The sequence below is a fragment of the Schistocerca piceifrons genome, chromosome 2, assembly GCF_021461385.2.
Source record: "Schistocerca piceifrons isolate TAMUIC-IGC-003096 chromosome 2, iqSchPice1.1, whole genome shotgun sequence".
Classification (NCBI taxonomy): Eukaryota; Metazoa; Arthropoda; class Insecta; order Orthoptera; family Acrididae; genus Schistocerca; species Schistocerca piceifrons.
Window position 1 is genome coordinate 372,313,649 of NC_060139.1, and position 26,840 is coordinate 372,340,488.

General features: G+C 43.2%; 1 protein-coding gene across 4 annotated transcripts in view; it reads left to right on the plus strand.

Moving 5' to 3' along the window:
• Window positions 1-26,840, plus strand: part of LOC124777540 (dual specificity mitogen-activated protein kinase kinase 4-like) — a 135,342-nt gene that overhangs the window by 94,117 nt on the left and 14,385 nt on the right. For all 4 annotated transcript variants that reach the window (XM_047252996.1, XM_047252993.1, XM_047252995.1 and 1 more), the window contains 2 exons: window positions 24,775-24,894; window positions 25,114-25,293. In XM_047252996.1, coding sequence (XP_047108952.1) covers window positions 24,775-24,894; window positions 25,114-25,293 — 300 coding nt within the window. The remainder of the gene's footprint in view (window positions 1-24,774; window positions 24,895-25,113; window positions 25,294-26,840) is intronic.

Here is a 26,840-nt window from a genome sequence, read left to right on the forward strand (position 1 = left end):
TCCAACTTGTGAGGCGACCTCTCTAAGCAAGCCTTGGAGATAGTTGTGTTGCACAGTGTTTGATTATGCGCACTCACACTATAGAGTTACAATACTCCTTCTTCCTTGGGGAAAAGTTTTCACTGTGGACATGTCCATGTCTTCACTGGTAGGTGACAAATGCTGAAGCAAGTGTTGTGCAGACACAGGAGAATAGGGTCTGAATGGCATGGCATGGATAGATCCGGCACCCACTCCTCACAAGAGGCTGTAAGGCAGCACTGGTGATAATGCTGTTGTATCTATGTCTACATCCAGGCAGGTACTCCATGATGGAGGCAGTAGAGAAGGCGATGGTGGTGGTGGTGATGGGCTGTGGAGGTAGAGGTGGCCCAGCACTGACAAATCAACCCGGTGGTGGTGACACCCAGTGCAAAGACGGTGCTGGACCTGGAGGATGCGTGGAACGTGCTGCGGGGCCCAGCACAGTCGGCCACATGGGTGGAGGGCTCTTCTGTGTGCTGTCTGTCACACGTGGATGGAGCTACTCATAGTGACGACACCAAACCATCAAAGGCGGTGGCCTCGGTAGCACTGGATGACTGCTGGTATCCACTTAAGTTACCTGCCAAACCACGGGCAAAGTGGATGGAATCGATGTGAGGTGGGTGCTGGTGGATAACTGGAAATCTGCTGGAGCATAGAAGGGGCTTACGGGGTTGGTGACTTTGAAGTAGCTCTGCTGGACTATAGTTGCCAACTGGAGTAAACATGTTGAACTCAAGAACCTATCAAGGGCTTCCTTGGGAAAAGATTGAGTGATACATTTTTTGTCTGGATTTTGAATGTATGGACCAGCTGCTCCACCTCTCCATTGGACTGGGATGAGAGGGGGGGGGGGGCTGTAACATGCTGAATGCCACTATTTGTTCAGATATCTTCAAAAATCTTGAGACACAACTGTGTGCCGTTGTCCGTCACAAATGTATAAGGCAATGCTTCTAAGGAAAAAATCTTCGAGACTACGGTGACCAGAACTGCTGTGGATGTGGACAGGAAATGAACCACATAAGGGAATTTTGAGAAAACATCAACTACTACAAGCCAAAAGGAGTTACGGAACAACCTGCAAAATCAGCATGAATATGATCTCATTGTCAGTACCTGCTCAGAACGTGTGGCGGTAGGCAAGCAATTTTGTATGAGAAATGCCCCAGTGATCCAGGTGGAGAAGGCACATGATACCCCACGAGTGGAATCACAACCCTGCAGACAGCCTCTTTGGTAGCCGACAGTTGCACACCATCAAGAACTGAGAGGCGCTGATGGAGATCATAATAATTATGCAAAGGATCCAATGCTCAGCCAGATGGTGTATCCAGCCAGCCGTGGTGGAAAAACTGAACAACCTGACATAAGACAGGATCGGTTGCAGCTGCCAACAAAATCTAAAAATTGGTAATGAGAAAACTGTCAATGGTGTTTTGGGCTTTGACATCTAAATGGAAACACAACAGTTCATCCTGATCAAATTCTGGGTCATAGCCAATCTGCAATTGAGAAGGAGCATCCACCATAGCCTGTTGTGCTGTGGGTCGGAAATGAATCGCATAGTTATCGAGTGACGGAAACAGAGCCCAGTGCTGCAGGCAATGGGCTGCCTTTTCCGGTAAAGATGCCTAAGGACTGGAAAGAGAAACCAGAAGTTTGTGATCAGTAACCAAATGAACTTAGAACCATATAGAAAAACATGAAATTTTTTGAGTCTGTACACAATAACAAGGGCTTCTTTTTCTATCTGTGAGTAGCACTGTTGTGCCTGATTCAAAGCTTTGGAAGTGTACGTAGTAGGGTGTGTGGAACAGTCAGCATATTTTTGTGCAAGAATGTCCCTCAGGTCATACTGAGAGGTTCTGTAGCAAAAACAAGATGTTTCTGTGGTTTGAAGGTACCTAAGAAAGATGACGAGTGTAATTTTGACCATAATAAGGTAAAAACATGTTTGCAGATGGGTGACCAGTGAAAGGGAACATCTGTATATAAGGGACCATGAATGGCTGGGCCCATGTGCCTGCACCAGGAAGAAATTTATGGTAGTAAGCAGTCTTTACGAGAAAGGCTTGTGACTCTTTGACAAGGTAGGACATGGCAAAGCTGTAATGTCCTCTACTTGCTGGCATAAGGTCTTGACGCCAGCATGCAAGACTTCAAAACTGAGATAGATGATAGACAGCTGAAAAAATTGTGATTTGTCCAAGTTGCATTTCAAACGGGCAACCTGTTGCACTGTGAACTAGGGACAAAGGTTCTGTAAATGTTCATCTGTTGATGAAACCTGAAACCACAATATCATCTATGTAGTTAATGCACCTTGGCATGGTGGCCAAGAGTTGCTCCAAAAATCATTGAAAAATGGCAGGAGTCCTAGACATGCCGAATGGCAGGTGCTGGTATTGATAGTACCCGAAAGAAGCATTCATTGTGAGGGCACAACCCCAAGGAGGTATTCACTGTGAGTACACATTTGGAATCATCATCCAGAGGCAGTTTTAAGTAGACTTGTGACAAGTCTAATTTGTAAAAATATTGCCCCCCCCCCCCCCCCCCTCCCCCCTGCGGGTTCGGGGGTTAGAATAGGCCCGCGGTATTCCTGCCTGTCGTAAGAGGCGACTAAAAGGAGTCTCCAACGTTTCGGCCTTATGTGATGGTCCCCTCTCGGGTTTGACCTCCATCTATCTAAATTATTCCGAAGAGCGAGCCAATTGGGGAAGGGCACCTTACATGGTGCACTGTATCCTTCGTGCAATTAGACCTATAGCCGTCTTTCTCGTCGTTGCAATGGTGTCCCGCTCGTTTTCGATCTCTTGGGCGATTACCACGCTGCACTCTGCAGTGTTTCTTTTAACTGTGACGACGACCTTGGCCATTTTTGCACCTAAGATCCAGCACGGTAGCCAGTCCGTTGTGGTGGGGTCGCCATGTACCCTCTTGGTTGTAGCCCCCTGACAACACAGGGATCGCTCTACTGATGCCTGCGCCGTTAACTCCCCACGTATGCCAAGGAGTAGATGCCCATCTCCTTGGGGCATCAGGACTCCCGGCAATGGCCGTCCTGCCAGGTGGCTATTGCTGCGGCTGGGTGGCGCCCGTGGGGAGGGCCCTTGGTCGGAGTAGGTGGCATCAGGGCGGATGACCCGCAATGAAGCGTGGTACATCATCTCTCGCTGGCGGCCAGCCGCCAGCAGTCTCTAAGCGTTCTCGGGCTCAATTTAATGCTGAAAAGTACAATCCGAAAACGTTCCCCTCTCTGGCCACGCCGTGGGAGGAACGTAAATCTCAGGATGGCAGTAGCACTTATTCGCCCCGATTCTTAGTTTGTACGAGATCTGATGGGGAGTCTTTTCTCTCAACAAAGCCTCAGTTCTTCGTCGAGCATTTAGAGGACAAGTTTGGGGAGGTGGAGGGCTTGTCAAAAATGCGCTCTGGATCGGTCCTGATCCAAACGGCATCCTCTGCCCAGTCACGACGGTTACTTGCTTGTGATAAGTTGGGGGATGTTGCTGTTACGATCACACCGCATAAGAGTTTAAATATGGTCCAGGGAGTTATTTACCATAAGGACCTTCTTTTGCAGTCTGATGACGAGCTGCGCGCCAACTTAGAGCGCAGAGGTGTCCATTTCGTCCGGCGCGTTCATCGGGGTCCGAAGGACAATCAGATAGCTACCGGTGCCTTCATCTTGGCCTTCGAGGGTGATACGTTACCGGAAAAGGTCAAGGTGATGGTCTACCGATGTGACGTCAGGCCCTATATTCCTCCCCCGATGCAGTGCTTCAAGTGCTGGAAGTTTGGCCATATGTCTTCCCGCTGCACTTCCAGCCTCACATGTCGAGATTGCGGACGCCCGTCTCATCCCGATACTCCATGTGCCCCGCCTCCCATCTGTGTCAACTGCGGGGAGCACCATTCACCTTGCTCGCCAGACTGCAGAATCTTCCAGAAAGAACGCAAAATCATGGAATATAAGACCCTGGACCGACTGACTTATACTGAGGCCAAGCGGAAATACGACCGATTACATCCCGTGCGAATGACGTCATCCTACGCCGCCGCTACAACACCTGTGCTCGCCCCATCAGTTTCACGACTTCCAGCCAGCTCGATAACCAGTAAGACTCCTCCTGCCCCCTTGCCAGTGGGGGGCTCTACCCACCGGGTTGCTCCTGCGCCACCTACCTCAGGGGCAACACCATCCCCCCCATCAGGGACGTCCGTCCCTGCTTCTCAGCCAGAGAAGTGTCCAACTTCTTCGGCTTCTCACGCTCGCAAGGGGTCCCTCGGGTCCCTCCCTTCCCAGGTTTCCACCAGTGGGAAGGCTGACGACCGCCAGTGGCGTAAGTGCCCGCAATCAGCTGGTCGACGGGCTTCACGATCCTCCTCAGTCCCGGAGACTGAATCGGTGAAGCCCTCCCAGCCAGTTAAGCCCAAGGAGCAGCGTGGGAAATCAAAGAAGAAGAGCTCTAAGCCCAAGGAACTCGCGGTGGCAGCCACCCCACCGCCACCTTACAGCTCTGCGTCTGAGGACGAGGTGGAGATCCTGGCGTCCGCTGAGGACCTAGAACTCGCCGGTCCCTCAGACGCCATGGATAACACTAGCACGGGTGCTCAATCGGAGGCAGCAGGTGACCCAGCGGCGTAATCTGCCTTCCCCGTCCCGTCACGCCTTTCTCAGCCATGGACAATACCATCCTCCAGTGGAACTGCAGCGGTTTCTTCCACCATCTCGCTGAGCTCCGCCAACTTATCAGCCTTCACCCTTTCTTCTGCATTGCTCTCCAGGAAACTTGGTTTCCAGCAATGCGAACCCCCGCCCTCCGTGGCTATCGGGGTTATTATAAGAACCGAGCAGCTTATGAAAGGGTGTCTGGTGGCGTCTGCATATATGTCCTTCACACTCTGCACAGCGAGTCTGTCCCTCTCCAGACGCCTTTAGAGGCTGTCGCTGTACGCGTGTGGACGCCACAGGCTGTTACCGTCTGCAGTCTTTACATTCCACCGGATGGTGATGTCTCGCAGCATGTCCTGGCTGCACTGGTCGCCCAATTGCCGCCACCTTTCTTGCTATTGGGCGACTTCAACGCCCATAACCCTCTGTGGGGTGGGTCAGTGGCAACAGGTCGAGGCGCCATCATTGAGCATTTATTGTCGCAGCTCGATCTCTCGCTGTTAAATGATGGTGCCTTCACACACTTCAGTGTGGCGCACGGCACCTACTCCGCCATTGACCTTTCCATCTGCAGCCATAGCCTCTTACCGTCTGTCCAATGGAGTGTGCATGACGACCTGTGTGGTAGTGACCACTTTCCGATCTTTTTGTCACTACCACAGCGCCACTGTTCTGGGCGCCCTCGCAGATGGGCTCTGAATAAGGCTGACTGGGACTTGTTCTCCTCCACTGCCGCTTTTGAGCCTCTCTCTACCGATGACATTGATGCGGTGGTTCAATCGGTCACCACCGGCATCGTTACTGCCGCCGAATCTGCCATTCCCCATTCCTGTGGGTCCCCTCGGCGGAAGGCTGTGCCTTGGTGGTCGCCTGAGATCGCTGAAGCGATTAAAGATCGCCGGCGGGCGCTCCAGCGTCACAAGCGACACCCCTCCCTCGACCACCTTATCGCCTTCAAACGGCTGCGTGCGCGGGCCCGCCTCCTTATCCGCCAAGGCAAGAAGGAGTGCTGGGAGCGGTATGTGTCCACCATTGGCCTCCATGTCACTCCCTCGCAGGTCTGGGCCAAGATTCGACGCGTCTACGGCTATCGGCCACCTGCCAGCGTCCCTGCGCTCTCACTGAATGGAGCAGTTTGTACTGACTCCGACGTCATTGCCAATCGCTTAGCAGAGCATTTTGCTATGAGTTCCGCTTCTGCGAATTACCCCCAGGCCTTCCGCTCCATTAAAGAGCGGATGGAACGTCGGAGCCTTTCGTTTCGCACCAACCACCCAGAATCTTACAATGCTCCATTTAGTGAGTGGGAATTTCGCAGTGCCCTCGCTGCTTGCCCTGATACCGCTCCTGGGCCAGATGGCATCCACTGTCAGATGCTGAAACACCTTTCAGTGGACTGCCAGCGGCGCCTTCTCGATCTTTACAACCGTCTTTGGGTCGAGGGGGAGTTTCCGTCGCAATGGCGGGAAGGCATTGTCATCCCCGTTTTGAAACCTGGAAAGAACCCTCTGGAGGTGGACAGCTACCGTCCCATTAGCCTCACCAACGTTCTTTGCAAGTTGCTTGAACGGATGGTGAGCCGGCGCTTGCATTGGGTACTGGAGTCTCGGGGCCTTCTGGCTCCATCTCAGGGTGGGTTCCGTAAAGGCCGCTCCGCCGCCGACAATCTGGTGAGCCTGGAGTCGGCCATACGTACTTCCTTTTCCCGCCGTCAGCACCTGGTCGCTGTCTTTTTCGACATGCGGAAGGCGTACGATACGACGTGGCGTCATCACATTCTTTCTACGCTCCATGGATGGGGTCTTCGGGGTCCTCTGCCGATTTTTATCCGCAATTTTCTGTCGTGTCGTACCTTCCGCGTGCAAGTCGCGGCCTCGTATAGTTCCTCCCACGTCCGGGAGAACGGTGTGCCACAGGGCTCTGTTTTAAGTGTCTGTCTGTTTTTAATAGCCATTAACGGGCTTGCTGCGGCCGTGGGAAATTCTGTCTCCGCTTCCCTGTATGCTGACGACTTCTGCCTTTATTACAGCTCTACTGGCATTGCAGCTGTTGAACGTCAGCTACAGGGCGCTATCCGTAAGGCGCAGTCTTGGGCTGTAGCGCATGGGTTTCAGTTTTCGGCAGCCAAGACCTGCGTTATGCATTTCTGCCGGTGCCGAACAGTCCATCCTGAGCCGCGGCTTTATCTTGCCGACGAACTCCTTGCTGTGGTGGAGACCCACAGGTTTTTGGGGGTGGTTTTCGATGCCCGGTTGACTTGGCTGCCTCATATCCGGCAGCTGAAACAGACGTGTTGGCGGCATCTAAACGCTCTGAGATGCTTGAGCAACACCCACTGGGGCGCCGACCGCTCTACACTGTTGCGGCTTTACCAGGCGTTAATCCAGTCCCGTCTGGATTATGGGAGCCTGGCTTATGGCTCAGCATCCCCATCTGCGTTACGGGTGCTGGACCCGATTCTCCACAGCGGGATACGCCTTGCCACTGGTGCTTTCCGCACCAGCCCTGTGGACAGCGTACTAGTGGAGGCAGGTGTACCTCCACTGCGGTTCCGACGCCAACGTTTGCTGGCCGCTTATGCTGCCCATGTTCTAAGCTCGCCCGGGCATCCAAACTATCGTCTCCTGTTCCCGCGGTCGGTCGTCCGTATGCCAGAACGTCGGCCCCGGTCTGGTTGTACAATAGCGGTCCGCGTCAAGGAGCTTCTCTCGGGGCTCCAGGGTTTCACTGTTCCACCTCCTTTCCGGGCTACTTTGCATACACCCCCATGGTGTGTTCGTCGCCCTAGCCTTCGGCTCGACTTGGCACAGGGCCCTAAGGACTCAGTCCCTCAAGAGGCCTTCCGCCGCCGCTTTTATTCTATCCTGGCCACGTATCTGGGCTCTGGTGTTGTTTACACTGACGGTTCGATGGTTGCTGGTCGTGTCGGATATGCGCTCACTCTAGGGGACCTTTCCGAACAACGTTCCTTGCCGGATGGCTGCAGCGTTTACACTGCTGAACTGGTCGCCATCTTTCGTGCCCTAGAGTATATCCGCTCCTGCTCAGGTGAGTCCTTCGTTATCTGTAGCGATTCCCTGAGCGGTTTACGAGCTCTCGACCAGTGTTTCCCTCGTTCTCGTTTGGTGATGGCTATCCACGAGTCTCTGCATACTCTCGCCTGTTGCGGCTGCTCTGTGGTCTTTGTGTGGACCCCCGGTCATGTCGGTATCCCGGGTAACGAACATGTTGACCGCCTGGCGAAAGAGGCCACCAGTAAGCCATCTCTGGACGTTGGCCTCCCAGAGACTGATTTGCGGGCAGTCTTCCGCCGCAAAATCTTGGCGCTATGGGACGATGAATGGCGCGAACTGCCAATGCGCAATAAACTCCGTGCTGTCAAGGAGACGACGGCTGTGTGGCGGTCATCCCTGCGAGCCACTCGCAGGGACTCCGTAGTTCTTTGCCGGCTCCGCATTGGCCACTCCCGGCTGACACACAGTTATTTACTGCACCGGGAGGACCCTCCTCTATGTCGCTGTGGGGCAGCTTTGACAGTGGCCCACATTTTGCTGGCCTGCCCCCTTTTAGCAGTGGTCAGGCAGACATTTGCGCTGCCTGCTACGCTCCCTGCCCTTTTAACAGACGACTCCACTATGGCTGACCTAGTTTTACGTTTTATTCGGGCAGGGGGATTTTATCATTTACTCTGAGTGTTTCTGTTTTATTTTATTGTTTTGTGTTGACTCTGGCCTTTGGCCTATGATTTTCCACTGGTTTTTTAATGTGATTGTAAGTGGTTGGCTTTTCCTTATTTATTTCTATGGTCGGCCAACCACCGTCACACTCTGTGTGGTTTTAGTTCGTTTTGTCTTGTCCTTGTCTCCGTTTCTCTTGTTCTGTATCGTCTGTGATCTCTTCTGTTCCTTGTTTTTATTCTCTGTGGGTGTTCTTTGTCTTTGGAAAAAGGGACCGATGACCATAGCAGTCTGGTCCCTTTAATCCCCCAAACCAACCAACCCCCCCCCCCCCCCCCCTCCAGAAAGCCGTTCTAAGAATTTGTCCAGATGGCGTAAGGGATATGTGTCAGTAATGTACTGTGAATTTACAGACATTTTAAAATCACCAAAGAGCCAGATGTTGCCATTAGGTTTGTTGACAATTACCAACAGAGTAGACCATTCACTCGAAAAGACATGCATGATAAAACCCAAAGACACAAGTTTATTTAGTTCCAATTTGACTCGTTCCCGTAAAGCTACTAGGACTGGACCAGCACAAAATAAAGTGGGGGGGGGGGGAGGGGGATCAGTTTCATTATGAAGTGAGCCTTGAACTGGTAGCACACCCTAAAGCTTCTGAAAACAGGGACGAATATTCTGAGCAAAGCACATCCAATTCTTGGTACGAAACTTGATCCAATAGCAGATGCACTTCATCAGAAGTAGAGAACCCAAAGATTTTGATAGCATGTAACCCAAATAAGTTTCCAATGTTGACACCAGCTACTACTTCACATGTCAAACATTGAACAGCTGGTTTGTACTCTACGGGAGTAGAGGACTGCCCCAATGTACGTATTGTTGTTTGTTGTAGCTCACAAACTGACGAGACACAGGACGATCCTGGTGAGACGAGATCCATATAGGTTTGAGAATTTAACAAAACCACTGCTGCACCCTTGTCCACTTGTATTTTTAAAATCTTGTCCATCACATGTACTTTAATGTAGAGCTTGTTGGGGGCTCCCATCACTTGGGAAACACTGTTCATGTCCATGTTTATGTTCGGTGAAGGAGGTTGAGTTGCACCCAGACGCAGTATATCCTCTTTTTTTATGAAGGTCACTTGTCATCCAATGCTTTGGGCATGCGGCCCTCCCATGTTGAACAAGACAAGAATGGCACAATGGAAGAGGAACATGTGGCAGCGGTTGTGATGCTGACTGCTATTGCTGCTTGGCATGGCGCTGCCCCATGTGGTGTGGAGGCCGTGGTTGCGTGACTGTGACATGATCTTTGTGCCATGGGTGAAATGACAACAGCCTAGGAGGAGAGCAAGCAATGCTGGTTACTTCACACCATTCTTCTATGTGATTAACTGCTACTGTGGATATTTTAAAAGACTGAGTGTTGTTCAGAACATTTGTGAGAGAGGGGTTTTCACATTGTAAAGCACATTCACAAACTTTCCTGTCAGGGACCTGGCATATTATAACATCTGAACCATTGAATCAGCATATGAGTCCCAGTGGGCCTCAGTAGCAAAGTGACTGTGATGGCTAAGCATAAGAAGTTCTGCTGCCCAAGCTCTGTACCACTGTTGTAGCTACTTCTGCAATGGTGGAAGCCAGTGCGAGCAATAATGACATGAGTATGTTTGTAATGATAATTAGAGATCGACTAACACATTCAGCAAAAGAGAGACTGGTAGGTTCATGAAGAAGAGCTCACTTACACAAAACTTGATAAACACAAGGGGACATCCATGACAAAAGCAAAACTTATATAAGTGGGGGCTGGCATCTCCAAAACCTTGAAAATGTTGCTGAAAGAGCTTTTGATATGCACCCGAATCTTCTACAGAATCAACATAGTAGAATCATCATATGGAGAAAATATTGGGGGTTGTATCATTCGTGGCGGGACCTGGCACATCAGTGAGTCTGTCAAACTGTTTGGTACCACAGAGAGAGCCTGTTGCTGGTCAGTGAGAGCTCACTGTTTCTCAACAAGAGATTAAAGATCTTCTTCTACTGACATGTTGGTTTTATATCGAACCAAGAAACGGAAGACACATCAGAACACCATACTCATTGCCGAGCATCTTGTAACGTTGTACAGAAGCAATATCAGAAGTAATACTAACCAAGTTTTATTGTGCTTTCTCATGGAGAGAGTCATATTAACACTGAATGAAGTATAGAATGATAAAAAGAATCATAACCATAGAGCACATAAATATGCAGTCTCATAGGTGAGCATACAGTAAGTATACATAAGTGAGGCCGAGAGCCCAGCACACTGGGATTATATTGGGCTGTCGTGCACACAGCAAAACACTTGCTGGATCTTCTGTCCACATTGTGAGGTGACCTCTCTAAGCCAGCTGCAGAGGCATTTGTATCACACTGTTTGATTTTGCGTATTTCACACTATAGGTCACAACAAGTTTCATGCCAACTTTATTAATTACTAATGTTTTTGGAAGAAGGAAAGACCTAAATGACATCAAAGAATTTCTTATAAATCCTGTTATACATATTGTTGTGCAAGAGCAGTCAGTTTAGATAGAAAGCATATCAAGTTTCTCATGAATTTAACCTGTTGAGCTAATTTATTTGATATTATGCAATGTATGTGGCTATCTTATGTTGTTATCAGACATGAATGCTATTGCCCAGCACACACACTCATTTGCAACTTGTTATATGAGATGTATTTTTGATGATACTGCAACAGGATCTGATAAAAAGAGAGTAGATACCAGCTTTTTTATGCTAAAAGTGTGAACTTTGAGTACTGAGGAAAACACAGGAAAATCGTAAATTAGGATTTGGATTTGGAAGCTGCTAGAATTACACTTTGGAAGATCATTTGGAATGAGCAGAAAAGCTGTGTAAGGTTGCATTTGTTTTTGAGAATTGTGACAAATTAATGATGATTACAGGTACGTCATCAGCATTTTGCAGGACATAGTTTATTGAATGTGTTCATACCATATTCTTACATTAGTAAGTAGTTGGAGTGATAATCTGAGTGATTATTGTGAAGAATGACAACATTAACATTTATTGTCTTAATATTAAAAATCCTGAAAACCCATATCTGAGAATTTCATGCGACAGCAAAATATTCATACATAAATTATACAGCTTGCCCCAAGAGTTTTCATTGACACAGTTAGCAATTTCCAGTAATCCCTGCAACCCCCCCCCCCCCCCCCCCCCCAATTCTTTAAAAACTGGAACTCCCACGTATAAAATAACTTCAGACATCTGATTACTTTCCAAATGAGTTAATGTGTTAAATAACTGAGGATGAAAACCTTTATGTTTGATGACGCAAACACCCTAATTATGTTGGTTGTATTAGGAAGGGTTACACTGTGTTTGGATGGGACTGTTTGGGCACCCTTCACTGTGGCGTGTGTTTCATTTGATCTTGATTTGGCAGCATGTGTATTTTCATCTGCAGCTTGCAGCCAATCAGTTACAAATAGTCTTTCTTCACCATCAAACTTAAATAGAATATCTCTTCGGACAATTGTTGTACTCAAGTTGATAATTATGCGTTTGATGAAAACAGATCACTTTAGCATTGAGCCAAGATAGCAATAATTACAATTGATATACATAACATACTCTGTAGGTTTTGCAAAGTAATTTTTGTTCAAGTATGCATTATTATAATTTGCCAGCACATTTACGATACTGAACAAACATTTAAATTGCATTTATTAATACTAAAAACAATACTCCATGCTCAGTGGTAAAAACTTGCAAGATACACACTAGTCAACAAGTTCAGAATGGTGGGGGATGGGAGGGGGCAGCAGTTGTAGTGCACAGTTAAACCTCTCTTAAAATGAGAACTTGTAAAGGAGTCTATAATGTTCAATGCCCACAGGCACAACCCATAAGCAGTATAATTACAACTAGTTGCACATGACCAAACTACAATTCACATGTGACATACAATGACAAGAAGTTGCACTGTCACAACTGTTGCCCCTTCCATACGCTAGCTGCATTAAAATGTGATGAACACATTACCAACACCTGTTCATTTTAACACACCACAGCTGCTGGAAATGAGCTAGACAAATTACCCTATGATATCCAAATTATTATCATTCATGGTGAATTATAGTTAATCCACTTGTAAACTTAGGTCTAAGCCAACCCTTGTGCAAGGAAATAAATCAGGTAGGAACCAAACCCGGGACCACAGTGAAAGGTCAAAATGAATGCCGGTATGTGAACGTGTGACCAGAGAGTTCCTTAACCATAGCTCATAAAGCTCAAACCAAACTAAAAGCCTCAAAAGATCACTGGCTAGAACCCAGTTCCAAGGTTGTGTAATTTCTTACTTAGTATTTTCATCATGCTCACAAGTACAAGTCTCAACAAGAGAGGACAACCAAATTGACAGTCTTACAGTTAGCAAGCAAATAGGTTGTGAACAAAATAGAATATACCAATTCAGTACAAAAGTTGTTGAGTGAATTGCACCTCTCCTCGTATGTGTCCCCCTGTGGTAATTTATTTACTATTGAATATATACGCCAAAGTTTCATTTACATCTGCTTGGTCTAACCATCCACAGCACACCATACTATACAGGAATTTAGGAGAACTGATTATAAATGCCACATTGCAAATGTCTATGCAACTGGTATGGCAGATTACCAGTAATGCTACAATAGGTGGCCCATCTTCCCAACTTCTATTGCAGTACAATGGCAGTTGTGGTGTTTTCATATTCTAGCTAGCTAGTAGTCAAATTATGTTTTTTCCACAAAGAAGGCCTTCCTTTTCTGATGCCAACATCATACAAGCTAGCATGCTGCTCTACCAAACCTCCTCGGCTTTGTCACATAGGGAACCACAAGGCCCAGAATCATGATCATCTTTAGGGAGCTCAGCCGAACCACACCAATTGTTAAACAATGATGTCTTTTATAATTACAGGTGGTGATGAAGAATGTGTATCTTAGCAGCTCTGTACTGGCTGATAAGAATTTTGGTCTCAGCCTAACGTTAACTAATATGTGACTTTAACTATCCGCACGTTGAGTGACATATTTTTAGTGCTAAAGAATTAGCAACATGTCTATCAGACAAGCACCATGGGCAGTTTGCAACATTGACTGTACTGTAAAGGAAGATTAGGGTTTAACATCCCATCGATATCAAGATGGAGCATGTGCTCGAATGTTTCGAGGCTGGGAAAGGAAATTGGCCATGCCCTTTAAAAGAAACCATCCTAGCTTTTGCCTTAGGCGATTTAAGGAAATTGTGGAAAACCTAAATCACGATGGCCAAACCATCGTCTTCCCAGTGTGAGTTTGGTGTGCTAGCCTCTGTGCCATCTCACTCAGTGACTCCATAGTAAATAGTGCTGGACATCTACTTGATTGGTAATTGTGTTGTTTCAATAAAGTGACAAGTTTGTACAGGACAATAACTTCCTGACCCAGGAAGAGTTCAAAGTTAGTGGTTGCTATCGAGATTGTCAGCAGTTTCTTGCAACCAAGATTGGCACTCTTGTGTTCTTATATCTACATTTTCCGTAGTATAAAATTACAAAGAAACGTAATGCATTGCCAGTACTTATATTTAGGGGATGAAATACCACTGATGTGATGGTAAGTTGTAAGCTCCTCCCCTGTTACACTCTTGCTGGATATGATTTTTATCCTCCTCCTCCTCCTCCTCCTCCTCCTCCTCCTCCTCCTCCTCCTGATGGGTGGGCTGTAGGAGGAGTTGGAGGAGGAAATTAGTGTTTAACAGCCCATCAACAATGACCTTATTAGACACGGCGCACAAGCTAGGGTTAGGGAAGGGTGGGGAAGGAAATTGGCTATGTTCTTTCTTAGGAACCATCCTGGAATTTGCCTGAAGCAATTTAGGGAAATCACAGAAAATCACCATCTTCCATCCTGTCCCTGCCCAAAAGATAATGACAGAATTACCAGGAAATTTTGCTCATGTTCTTTGCCATCAATGTAACACTTTAGTAACATCTAATTCATAATTAGCTTCCTTCTGTTTTCCACAGCACTGATAATACGTGCACTACTCACACAAAAATATGGGAGCTCTGCAATCTCACTTAACTGCAGATACAATTTATACGTTAGTATATTGATCTGGCTACCACTGTCCAGAAGTCCATCAGTTGTAATACTATAAACATTAATGTCAATAATGAGCATCAACACATCTTCAGTATTACTTGGCAGCTTATCCATTCTCTATGTACAGTTACCCTCAATAGCAGCACCTCTGTCAAAACTGGATGAAAAGTTAGTGATGGGAATACTGTGATAATGTAGTGCAGCCCGCCTCCAGTGGTGTCGCGACAGGCGTGAATGGAGGGACGAATGGAGACGTGTCGTCTTCAGCGATGAGAGTCGCTTCTGCCTTGGTGCCAATGATGGTCGTATGCGTGTTTGGCGCCGTGCAGGTGAGCGCCACAATCAGGACTGCATATGACCGAGGCACACAGGGCCAACACCCGGCATCATGGTGTGGGGAGCGATCTCCTACACTGGCCGTACACCACTGGTGATCGTTGAGGGGACACTGAATAGTGCACGGTACATCCAAACCGTCATCGAACCCATCGTTCTACCATTCCTAGACCGGCAAGGGAACTTGCTGTTCCAACAGGACAATGCACGTCCGCATGTATCCCGTGCCACCCAACGTGCTCTAGAAGGTGTAAGTCAACTACCCTGGCCAGCAAGATCTCCGGATCTGTCCCCCGTTGAGCATGTTTGGGACTGGATGAAGCGTCGTCTCACATGGTCTGCACGTCCAGCATGAACGCTGGTCCGACTGAGGCGCCAGGTGGAAATGGCATGGCAAGCCGTTCCACAGGACTACATCCAGCATCTCTACGATCGTCTCCATGGGAGAATAGCAGCCTGCATTGCTGCGAAAGGTGGATATACACTGTACTAGTGCCGACATTGTGCATGCTCTGTTGCCTGTGTCTATGTGCCTGTGGTTCTGTCAGTGTGATCATGTGATGTATCTGACCCCAGGAATGTGTCAATAAAGTTTCCCCTTCCTGGGACAATGAATTCACGGTGTTCTTATTTCAATTTCCAGGAGTGTACTTTTTATGCCCAGTTTGAGTCTCATGTATTTCAGTTATGCACAGATAATGAGTTACCACATACCACACTTGTTGATGTCCTGTAATATTGTTTGATTGCACAGTTGTTTATGGGTGGCAAGTAAATCATTAAAACAGTCACTATGTAAGTCATTTTATATAAGTCATTCATTACACTGTCCTTCCAATCAAATAATCATATCAGAATGAATAAAATATGCATATTATCAGTTATGAAAACAACACACTTTTGTCACAGTAGGTGATAATCATAATTGAAGTTTAACACAGCCACTGAGAATATTTTCACAGCCAAATTAATCATTTATCATTTAAAACATTCACTAAATTATTTAAAAACTCTCAGTCATGAATGTTACACCAAACATGGGACATATATTTTTGTATGTTAGATGTTAACAAAGTACAATTAAAGCTTTATACTTCTGAGTACGCGAATAGGAAAAGAGGATTCATTTTTAGCATGAACTTTGAGATATAGTGATAATTTCTGTGGAATTATAATGGTTAGTTTGTACAAATATGTGATTCTATTTCAATAGCAATGTTTGAAAAAGATGATGTTAGTTTCTCAAAATTAAAAGAGTACAGGTGTTGCTAATATATATGTTCATTGTTGGTTGTATGAATAGTTTATTTATTTATACAGCCTGTTGATCTGCATTATTATCAGGAATTCAGTAATTATATGTATGTTTACATATGAACAATAATAAACTTGAAATTACCCAATATTTCGTGTTTAGCACAGTTTTCAAGCAAACTAAGTAGCTCATTATATTCCTAAACCAAAATAATGTAATCCATTTGTATAATAAAAAGGATGTATATATGTGTGTATGTTTCACATCTCCTCCTAAACCACTGGACCAATTTCAACCAAACTTGGTACACACATCTCTTACTATAAGGCAACCATTACTGTGGGGCCTAAGAATGACCTACCTATCATAGTCCAGGTGATATGACGGCTTAAATAATGAGATGCGTGAAAATTTATTACTTCTTTGCTACTAATTCTATTCTCAACACATTTTGCAGACAGTATACACATAAGCCGCTGAATGTACCTACACTTACAAATCATTGTATGACACACAGTGCAAGAGATAACCCTTACTCCAACAGTTCTCGTCTTTTCGTCAAGAGACTGCGGTTTCTAGTAAGAATTGCTTTTGCAGTTACAATTAACAAGTCACAGGGGCAGTCTTAAATACTGAGGAGCAGATATGACAGCTCCACATTTCTCTCTTCAATGACTTTGTCACTCAAGGGTGGGTTCACTCAAGAATGTATTCATCGTTCCTTCTGGACAGGAAACTAAAAATATTGTTTATAATCAAGTTCTGAGTTAAATAAACATTACAAAAAATTTGTGTGTTGCATACTATGTTTCTTAATGTGGATATTGTCTTTATACGTTTGTACATTATATGTATTTCTTTGTACGACTGTTTCATAAACTCAAAGTCCGCCCCGGTAGCTGAGTGGTCAGCGTGACAGACTGTCAATCCTAAGGGCCCGGGTTCGATTCCCGGCTGGGTCGGAAATTTTCTCCGCTCAGGGACTGGGTGTTGTGTTGTCGTAATCATCATCATTTCATCCCCATCGACGCGCAGGTCGCCGAAGTGGGCGTCAAATCGAAAGACCTGCACCAGGCGAACGGTCTACCCGACGGGAGGCCCTAGCCACACGACATTTCCATTTTCCATAAACTCAAAGGTGTCTTCATGAATAGATGCAAATGAAATTTTTTCAGTATTACATTACAAACACAGATCTTTTATTGGTTTTCATTTCTATTAGAAAACTGCCAAATTGAATACCCAGGCAAAGCCATATTTGTTGTTAGTAATTAAGCTTTTTAGGTGCTGGGAATGTGTGATATAAATGACAGTATTGAAGATACAAAAAAAAAAAGAAAAAAAAGGTGATGGAAGAAAAACATAACAATGTAAAGAATCCTCCTGCTTTGTCACAACTTCCCACTCTCACAAGTCATCCCTTATGCCATAATCCATACCACACTGATTATTATTAATGGCAAGTGCTGACGTGTTGACTACACCTACACTTTCGATTTGAGTCCCACCCAATACTGCACAAAGTTTTAACTATGAAGGTCATACTGGTAAGCATTCATCATTTCTTTCTCAACCCATTGATCTGTCTTGTTTTTGTCTGTCATCTGTTACAATCTTCCCTATGTTGTCTGTAATCTGCATTTCTACATGCTCCATTTTCCCTTCTGTCAAAGTGATTTGGTGACCCATAATTTCTGTGAAAACTATCTTCATGTGGTGAAAAACGTCTTACAGTTTCCTCTACCAAAATTCCATCTCTTTATGTTGTCTCCTTTCATGATCATTATTATCCATGCAATATAATGACACGTTTCATCAGTTTCATGGTGCAAAGACAAATCCGTTTTTGCTTGTACCACTTAAGGCAATCTTCGAATTAAAATTTCTGTTAACTAATTATCTTTTACTGAATCATCTAAGTATGCTTTCATCCAAATGCTTTTGAAAATATTCTCACATGATTACTGCTTTGTGAGTGTAATTTTGTGATGACAATAATGATGTTTTGATAACCCACTGATGGTTTTGCAACCAATATTTGTTAAAAAAAAGCTGATTCAAATTCTTCAAAAGTTTCACATTTTTCAAATGCCTTAGGTGCCACACAGGTAAATGGCAGTTTTTAAATAGCTCACACATGTTAGTTTCTGTCTTTCTGATCATATTTTAGGGAAAAGATTTCAGATGTGTTTGATGAAAATCACTGGATACGTGCCATGAGCTGATTTTGAATTCCTGAAGTCTTCTCAAATTGTAACCTTTGATAAGACTCCAAGTGTGATAACTAGACCTTGGATTCTTAGGTCATACAAAGTGCATTTTAGACACCTAAAATAGGCTCTTTCAGTACCTCATTTAGGCTATATAAAACATAAAAAGCACATTACATATGTATGACAATATTGTTAGTCATTAAAAATACAGACAGTGAAAAGAGGCTGTTTCACAATATAGCCAGCATTATATTACTTTACTGTTCAAATGGATCCCAAATCTTTTTACTTTTTCCTAGACAAAAATACAGTATAAAAAACATATAGGCATAGGTTGAAATACGTGAGTTTACTAAATACAACTAGTGGATTCCTCTCAGACCAGTCTGAGTGACCTGCCCCTTCTTCTTACCCTTCCAACAACTATCCCTCTTTTCTCCCTTAGTAAGGAACTAACAGTTCTGAATGTGAGGAAAAGTTTTCTCTGCTTTTAAATGTTGGCATTGACACTAATGAAATTTTGCCTCATGAAACTAAGTATTGGCCAACTATTCTGGATCCATGTAATTTACAGTTTTGTCAAGTGAATTACTATAACATGATAGTTTAGAATCAGTGATAGAACACTGTGCTCAGCACAGGCTTTTCTAATCTGCTGTGTGCCTTCCACCACATGCTGCTGTAGAAATTGAAACGAGCAAAATACTCTGTGATCGTATAACAACATGATTAGATTAGATTTACTTTCTTTCCACTTGATCTGTAGTGAGGAGGTCCTCCAGGATGTAGAACATGTAAGAAAAGCAATAATACATGACAAATATTTGCAACTAAAAGAAATAAGCTAATTAACCTTCCACAGGTCCCAAGTGTAATGATCGCCATTTTTTTAAATTTTATTTTTAATGAATACTATATGAAAGGATTATTTTACAACACTCATTTACTAAGATTGCATTAATGCACTAAATTTAAAATTAAAAAAAAGGGTTTTTTTGTTTATAAGGTAATAAACATATAATAGAACTACTACAATAGTTATTTACAATGAACACATTATTGCACTGAAATGAAATGGCGCAGAAGTTAGAGAGAGAGAGAGAGAGAGAGAGAGAGAGAGAGAGAGAGAGAGAGACAGACAGAGGGAGGGGGGGGGGGGGGGGAGTGTAATCTGGAAAGTTATTGTGTGTTCCTGAATAATGCACACCTTTTTGTACAAGAGTAAGTGACTTTAAATCCTTGTGAAGATCATTCTTACTTCTAATATTGATTTCATGACCTGAGCTGTTGGTTTGAAAAAGTGATATATTTTTAATGACAAATTTCATTAAGGAATAAATATATTGGGAAGCAGTAGTTAGTATCCCTAGTTCCCTAAACAGGCCTCTGCAGGATGTTCTTAAGTTCACACCACATATAACTCATATTTCAAGTTTTTGTGGCCAAAATACTTCAGCTTGGCGTGATGAATTACCCTAAAAAAATAATCACATATGTCATTATGGAGTGAAGTAAGCATAGTATGCCACCTTCTTAATTTTTGATCACATTGCAAATAGAGATTTGTTTCAGCAGTTCTGTGGTGTGCTCCTCCCAATTGAATTTATTATCAAGCTGTAATCTCAAGAATTTAACACTGTCCACTTCTTCTATCTGCTTGTCATCATATGTTAGGCATATACTCGTGGGACACCCCTTACAAGTTCTGAACTGCATGTAGTGTGTTTTTTCAAAGTTTAGTGACAAAGAATTGGCTAGGAACCAATGTTTAATGTCCACAAATATTGTATTAGCTGATCTTTGCAAGACTACACTTAATTTGCTATTTATTGCAGTGTTTGTATCATTGGCAAACAAAACAAATTTGGCACCTTGTAATGTTACTCGTGAAAGGTCATTGACATACACAAGAAAAAGTAAGGGCCCGAAGATGGAACCTTGTGGGACCCCACACTTAAACAGAGACTTAACTTCAGCATATTTCAACCATTCAGGAAATATTCCACTGATAAATGACTGGTTAACAGGTAGCTTAATATGTTACTTAACTCAGAATCACATTCTGTAATTAACTTTGTTGATATTTCATCATACCCACTAGATGGTTTTGATTTTAAAGATTTTATGATGGACATTACTTCTGCTGGGGTAGTGAGGGTCAGATTCATATTATGGAAGTTACTTGAAATGTCTGGTCTGAGGTATCCCATGGTAGTATCTATAGAACCTGACAAAAACATCTTTTCACTAACAGCTATAAAATGTTTGTTAAAAAGTTCTGCAACACCATATCCTTCTGTCGCCAATGTATCATTTACTCTTAATGCTGTTTGCCCCTCTTCATGTCTGGTTCTACCAGTCTCCTCCTTCACTACATCCCATATAGTTTTTATTTTGTTATCTGGTTTGACTATCTTTTCCTTGTAATGTATTTGCTTTGATGTCCATATTACAGTCTTTTAACATTTTGCAGTATTTCTTGTAATGTGCTATAGCATCAACATCAGAACTGTTTCAGATTGACAGATATAGTTTTCTTTTTGTTTCACAAGATACCGTTATTCCTTGAGTAATCCTTGGCTTCTTTGTAGACTTTGCTCTAATGTTGGTTGGATTGGGGGAAAACCGTTTTCAAATAAGGTGGTTGTTGTTGTGGTTTTCAGTCCTGAGACTGCAAGCAGTCCTGAGACTGCTTTGATGCAGCTCTGCAGCTCTCCATGCTACTCTATCCGGTGCAAGCTTCTTCATGCCTTCGCATTCGGGAGGACGACGGTTCAATCCCGTCTCCGGCCATCCTGATTTAAGTTTCCCCTGATTTCCCTAAATCGTTTCAGGCGAATGCCGAGATGGTTCCTTTGAAAGGACACGGCCAATTTCCTTCCCAATCCTTCCCTAACCCGAGCTTGCGCTCCGTCTCTAATGACCTCGTTGTCGACGGGACGTTAAACACTAACCACCACCACCACCACCACCACCACCACCACCACCATCTTCATGCCTGAGTAACTACGAATCTGCTTAGTGTATTCATCTCTTGGTCTCCCTCTACAATTTTTACCCTCTACGCTGCCCTCCAGTACTAAAGTGGAGATCCCCTGATGCCTCAGAACATGTCCTACCAACCGGTCCCTTCTTCTTGTCAAGTTGTGCCACAAACTCCTCTTCTCCCCAATTCTATTCAATACCTCCTCATTAGTTATGTGATCTACCCATCTAATCTTCAGCATTCTTCTGTAGCACCACATTTCGAAAGTTTCTATTCTCTTCTTGTCCAAACTATTTATCGTCCATGTTTCACATCCATACATGGCTACACTCCATACAAATACTTTCAGAAACGACTTCCTGACACTTAAATCTATACTCGATGTTAACAAATTTCTCTTCTTCAGAAACGTTTTATTTGCCATTGCCAGTATACAGTTTATATCCTCTCTACTTCAACCATCATCAGTTATTTTGCTCCCCAAATAGCAAAACTCCTTTACTACTTTAAGAGTCTCATTTCCTAATGTAATTCCCTCAGCATCACCCGACTTAATTCAACTACATTGTATTATCCTCATTTTGCTTTTGTTGATGTTCATCTTATATCCTCCTTACAAGATACTGTCCATTCGATTCGACTGCTCTTCCAAGTCCTTTGCTGTCTCTGACAGAATTACAATGTCATCGGCGAACCTCAAAGTTTTTATTTCTTCTCCGTGGATTTTAATACCTACTCTGAATTTTTATTTTGTTTCCTTTACTGCTTGCTCAATATACAGATTGAATAACATAGCGGAGAGGCTACAACCCTGTCTCACTCCCTTCCCAACCACTGCTTCCCTTTTGTGCCCCTCAACTCTCACAACTACCATCTAGTTTCTGTACAAATTGTAAATAGCCTTTCGCTCCCTGTGTTTTAACCCTGCTACCTTCAGAATTTGAAAGAGAGTATTCCAGTCAACATTGTCAAAAGCTTTCTCTAAGTCTGCAAATGCTAGGAATGTAGGTTTCTCTTTCCTTAATCTTTCTTCTAAGATAAGTTATAAGGTCAGTATCACCTCATGTGTTCCAATATTTCTACAGAATCCACCTCGAGGTCGGCTTCTACCAGTTTTTCCATTCATCTGTAAAGAGTTCATGTTAGTGTTTTGCAGCTGTGACTTATTAAACTGATAGTTCGGTAATTTTCACATCTGTCAACACCTGCTTTCTTTGGAACTGGAATTATTATATTCTTCTTGAAGTCTGAGAGTATTTCGCCTGTCTCATACACCTTGCTCACCAGGTGGTAGAGTTCTGTCAGGACTGGCTCTCCCAAGGCTGTCAGCAGCTCTAATGGAATGTTGTCTACTCCTGGGGCCTTGTTTTGACTTAGGTCTTTCAGTGCTCTGTCAAACTCTTCACACAGTATCATATCTCCCATTTCATCTTCATCTACATCCTCTTCCATTTCCATAATATTGTCCTCAAGTACATCGCCCTTGTATAGACCCTCTATATACTCCTTCCACCTTTCTGCTTTCCCCTCTTTGCTTAGAACTGGGATTCCATCCGAGCTCTTGATATTCATGCAAGTGGCTCTCTTTCCTCCAAAAGTCTCTTTAATTTTCCTGTAGGCTGTATCTATCTTACCCCTAGTGAGATAACCCTCTACATCCTTACATTTGTCCTCTAGCCATGCCTGCTTAGCCATTTTGCCCTTCCTGTCGATCTCATTTTTGAGATGTTTGTATTCCTTTTTGCCTGCTTCATTTACTGCATTTTTATATTTTCTCCTTTCATCAACTAAATTCCATATTTCTTCTGTTACCCAAGGATTTCTACTAGCCCTCGTCTTTTTACCTACTTGATCCTCTGCTGCCTTCACTACTTCATCCCTCAGAGCTACCCATTCGTCTTCTACTGTATTTCTTTCCCCCATTCCTGTCAATTGTTGCCTTATGCTCTCCCTGAAACTCTGTACACCTTTTGGTTTAGTCAGTTTATCCAGGTCCCATCTCCTTAAATTCCCACCTTTTTGCAGTTTCTTCGGTTTTAATCTACAGTTCGTAACCAATAGATTGTGGTCAGAGCCCACATCTGCCCCTGGAAATGTCTTACAATTTAAAACCTGGTTACTAAATCTCTGTCTTACCATTATGTAATCTATCTGATACCTTCTAGTATCTCCAGGGTTCTTCCATGTATACAATTTTTTTCATGATTATTGAACCAAGTGTTAGCTATGATTAAGTTATGCTCTGTGCAGAATTCTACCAGGCGGCTTCCTCTTTCATTTCTTACCCCCAATCCATATTTACCCACTATGTTTCCTTCTCTCCCTTTTCCTACTATCGAATTCCAGTCACCGATGATTATTAAATTTTGTCTCCTTTCACTACCTGAATAATTTCTTTTATTCAAATAAGGTAAGCACTTTAATAGCAAAAGTGTTTCATTCATGCCATGAGCACTGTAAGGATCATTCCATTGAATGTCTCTGAGGAGTGTCATAAACCTTGCAACTGTGTTGCTAGAAATAGAGAACAATATCCACGCACTTTTTGTTTGTAGTTTTCATTGAAATATGTGAGAAACAGTGACAGGTAGCTCCACAAACACAGAGAGGTACTCACAGAGGGGAATGTAATGTAATGGATGTGAACCATTGTTGCCTGCATTGTGTGGCTAACGAGAGAAATGTGGCCTTATTTTGTGCTTCTTGGTTTATGTTGTAAAAGTTAAGGCTGACATACAGTTTACTACTACTTGGTCATCTTTGATACTGTGAAACACATATCTTCTACTGCAAGCCCTTTGGTTTCCATGTTTTTCTTGCCTTTAAGATCTTTGGGAACTTGTTCAGTAGATGTTTCACAGTAGAGAAGATGAGCAATTGCTCATAGCTTTTGAGGAATGCATTTTAGAGCTCTTGTTTACTAGACTTCTTTTCTTGTTTTGGTCCATACGACCACATCTGAAAGTTGTCTGTCCAACAATCTTAGTGACAACAGTAGTGGTACATGTATTCCACTGTTAGAGGTATCAGAATGCTTTTTACTTATAACTTTTGACTCTCTTTTGTGAACCAGGGTTCTTTACTTGAGACTGATACATTTATCCTTCTCCATCACCCTTGAAAGTTTGTAACATCATCATGAGATTGCTCTGTATATTGCTTCAGTAAAAATATCAATTTTCACAATGTTGATAAATTAAAATCAGATGCACATAAGCATTTTTTCTTAGAGCTTGTATAAAATTTGTGTGAGATCTTAAGACTTTTGTCAGATAAACAAGAGTTCTTCTCTGACATGTTAATAAGCAAATGACAAAAACGGTTTTAATGAGAAACAAGCCTTTGGAATTGAATTAAAATTTTTAAATATCACTAAATTACTGTATTAGGTTTATTGTGACTGACTGATATGTTTATGATGTATTTTTATTTGTTGCAGGGTGACTGTTGGATATGTATGGAGCTCATGGACACATCATTAGACAAATTCTACAAATTTATTTATGAGAAATTAAATCAAAGGATACCTGAATGCATCTTAGGAAAAATAACAGTTGCCGTAAGTTTTATTTACTATACTGTTACGTGCTCAAAAGGGGAGGGGGGAAGAGTATAGAACTGCATTGTTTTTCACAGTTTAGTTAGTTTAAATTGTTAATCATTTTTATTGCCAGCATGTTTGTATCATTGTTTGCTTTTAGTAAATGATAGAATGACTTTTTGTATAAAGTGTCTGTATTGTTATCTTAAGTTACTCACTAAAGTTTTGTTGAAACAGACTGTAACTGCCTTAAACTATTTGAAAGAGAAACTGGCAATCATACATCGTGATGTGAAGCCTAGTAACATTTTGTTGGACAAACGGGGAAACATCAAACTTTGTGACTTTGGTATCTCAGGACAGCTGGTGGACTCAATTGCACGAACAAGGGATGCTGGTTGCCGACCATACATGGCAGTAAGTACAGCTCTCAACCGGGCGAGCCACTAAAATGTTTATGCATTTTATTTATTAAGATTCCTTTTGCCCTTCATATTTTGGAGGAAATATTAACAACATATTGTAAGACTTTTAAAAGTATTTATTTGCTAAATCAAATTATTTTAGTTTTTTCTTTAGACTTATTATACAGTGATGTTGTCAGTGAGATAAAACTGGGTGTAGATGATGCCAGAATATTGTTCATTCATGATCCATGTTACATGCCATTTGCAAGGACTTTAAGCACTCCAATGCTTGCAAAATATGTTTCACAAATATTTTCTGGGAAGAATAGTCAACTATAAGACTACTGCTAAATAAAGGTGGAAATAATATACTAGATGATGGAATGTAACTGGATGGATTTAAAAAAAATAAAAAAAAAAAAAATGTGGGAAATCTACTCACCTAGATGTGGCAAGAGTACACACAGATGTCAAAGTTAAGAAAATTAGCAAGCTTACAGAGCCAGTGGCTCCTTCTTTTGGCAGAAGCAATGAAGGGGAAGGTAAAGGGATGAAGAAAAAGGATTGGTGAGGTTTAGAGAATGGGGAGAGTTTGGAAAAGTCACCCAGAACCCAGGTTTAGGGAAGACATTCCTGGCGGGATGAGAAGGAAAGACTGATTGTTGAAAGTCTTGCTCATATGAATCTCTCTCTCTCTCTCTCTCTCTCTCTGTGTGTGTGTGTGTGTGTGTGTGTGTGTGTGTGTGTGTGTGTTTTTTCTTTTCTTTTCTAAAAAAGGCTTTGGCCAAAAGCTCAACGTGTAACATTTGTGTCAGTTTGCAGCTCAACATTTTATCTTTTCAGTGAGTAACAATCTACCCTTTCCATAATATTGTTGATATTCAAACTTGGACTCTCCAAAACATCAGAATCCTTTCTACATTTTTGGAATTTCTTCTGTTACAATCTACAGTTAATCACCAATAAACTGTGGTCAGAGTCCACACCTGCCCCTGCAATTGTCTTATGGGTTAAAATTTGGTTCTGAAATCTCTGCATTACCTTTATATAATCAATCTGAAAGGTTCCAGCATCCCTCTCTAGGTCCCTTTCTTGTATACAGTATTTTTTCATGAGTCTCAAATGAAGTGTTAATGGTGCTTAAATTATGCTTTGTGGAAGATTCTACCAGGTGGCAGCTTCGTCTTTCATTCCTTTCCCCCAGTCCATATTCTCCTTTCGTTTTCCTTCTCTTCCTATTCCTATTATCAAATTACAGTCCATTCCTCCATCACAGTTAAATTTTTGGTAATCTGATTAATTAGTTTTTATCTCACCATACATTCTTTCAGTCTCTTTATCTGCAGTGCTAATTGGCATATAAACTTGTCCTACTTCAGTGAGTGTTGGCTTCATTTCTATCATGGCTATGATGAATCATTCAGTATGCTGTTCATGTAGCTTACTTGCATTCCTATTTTCATATTCATTATTAGACCTACTTCTACATTCTTCTTCTGTGGTGCTACAGTCCATGATGAACCTTGGCCTTCCTCTACATTACCCCTATTTAATTTT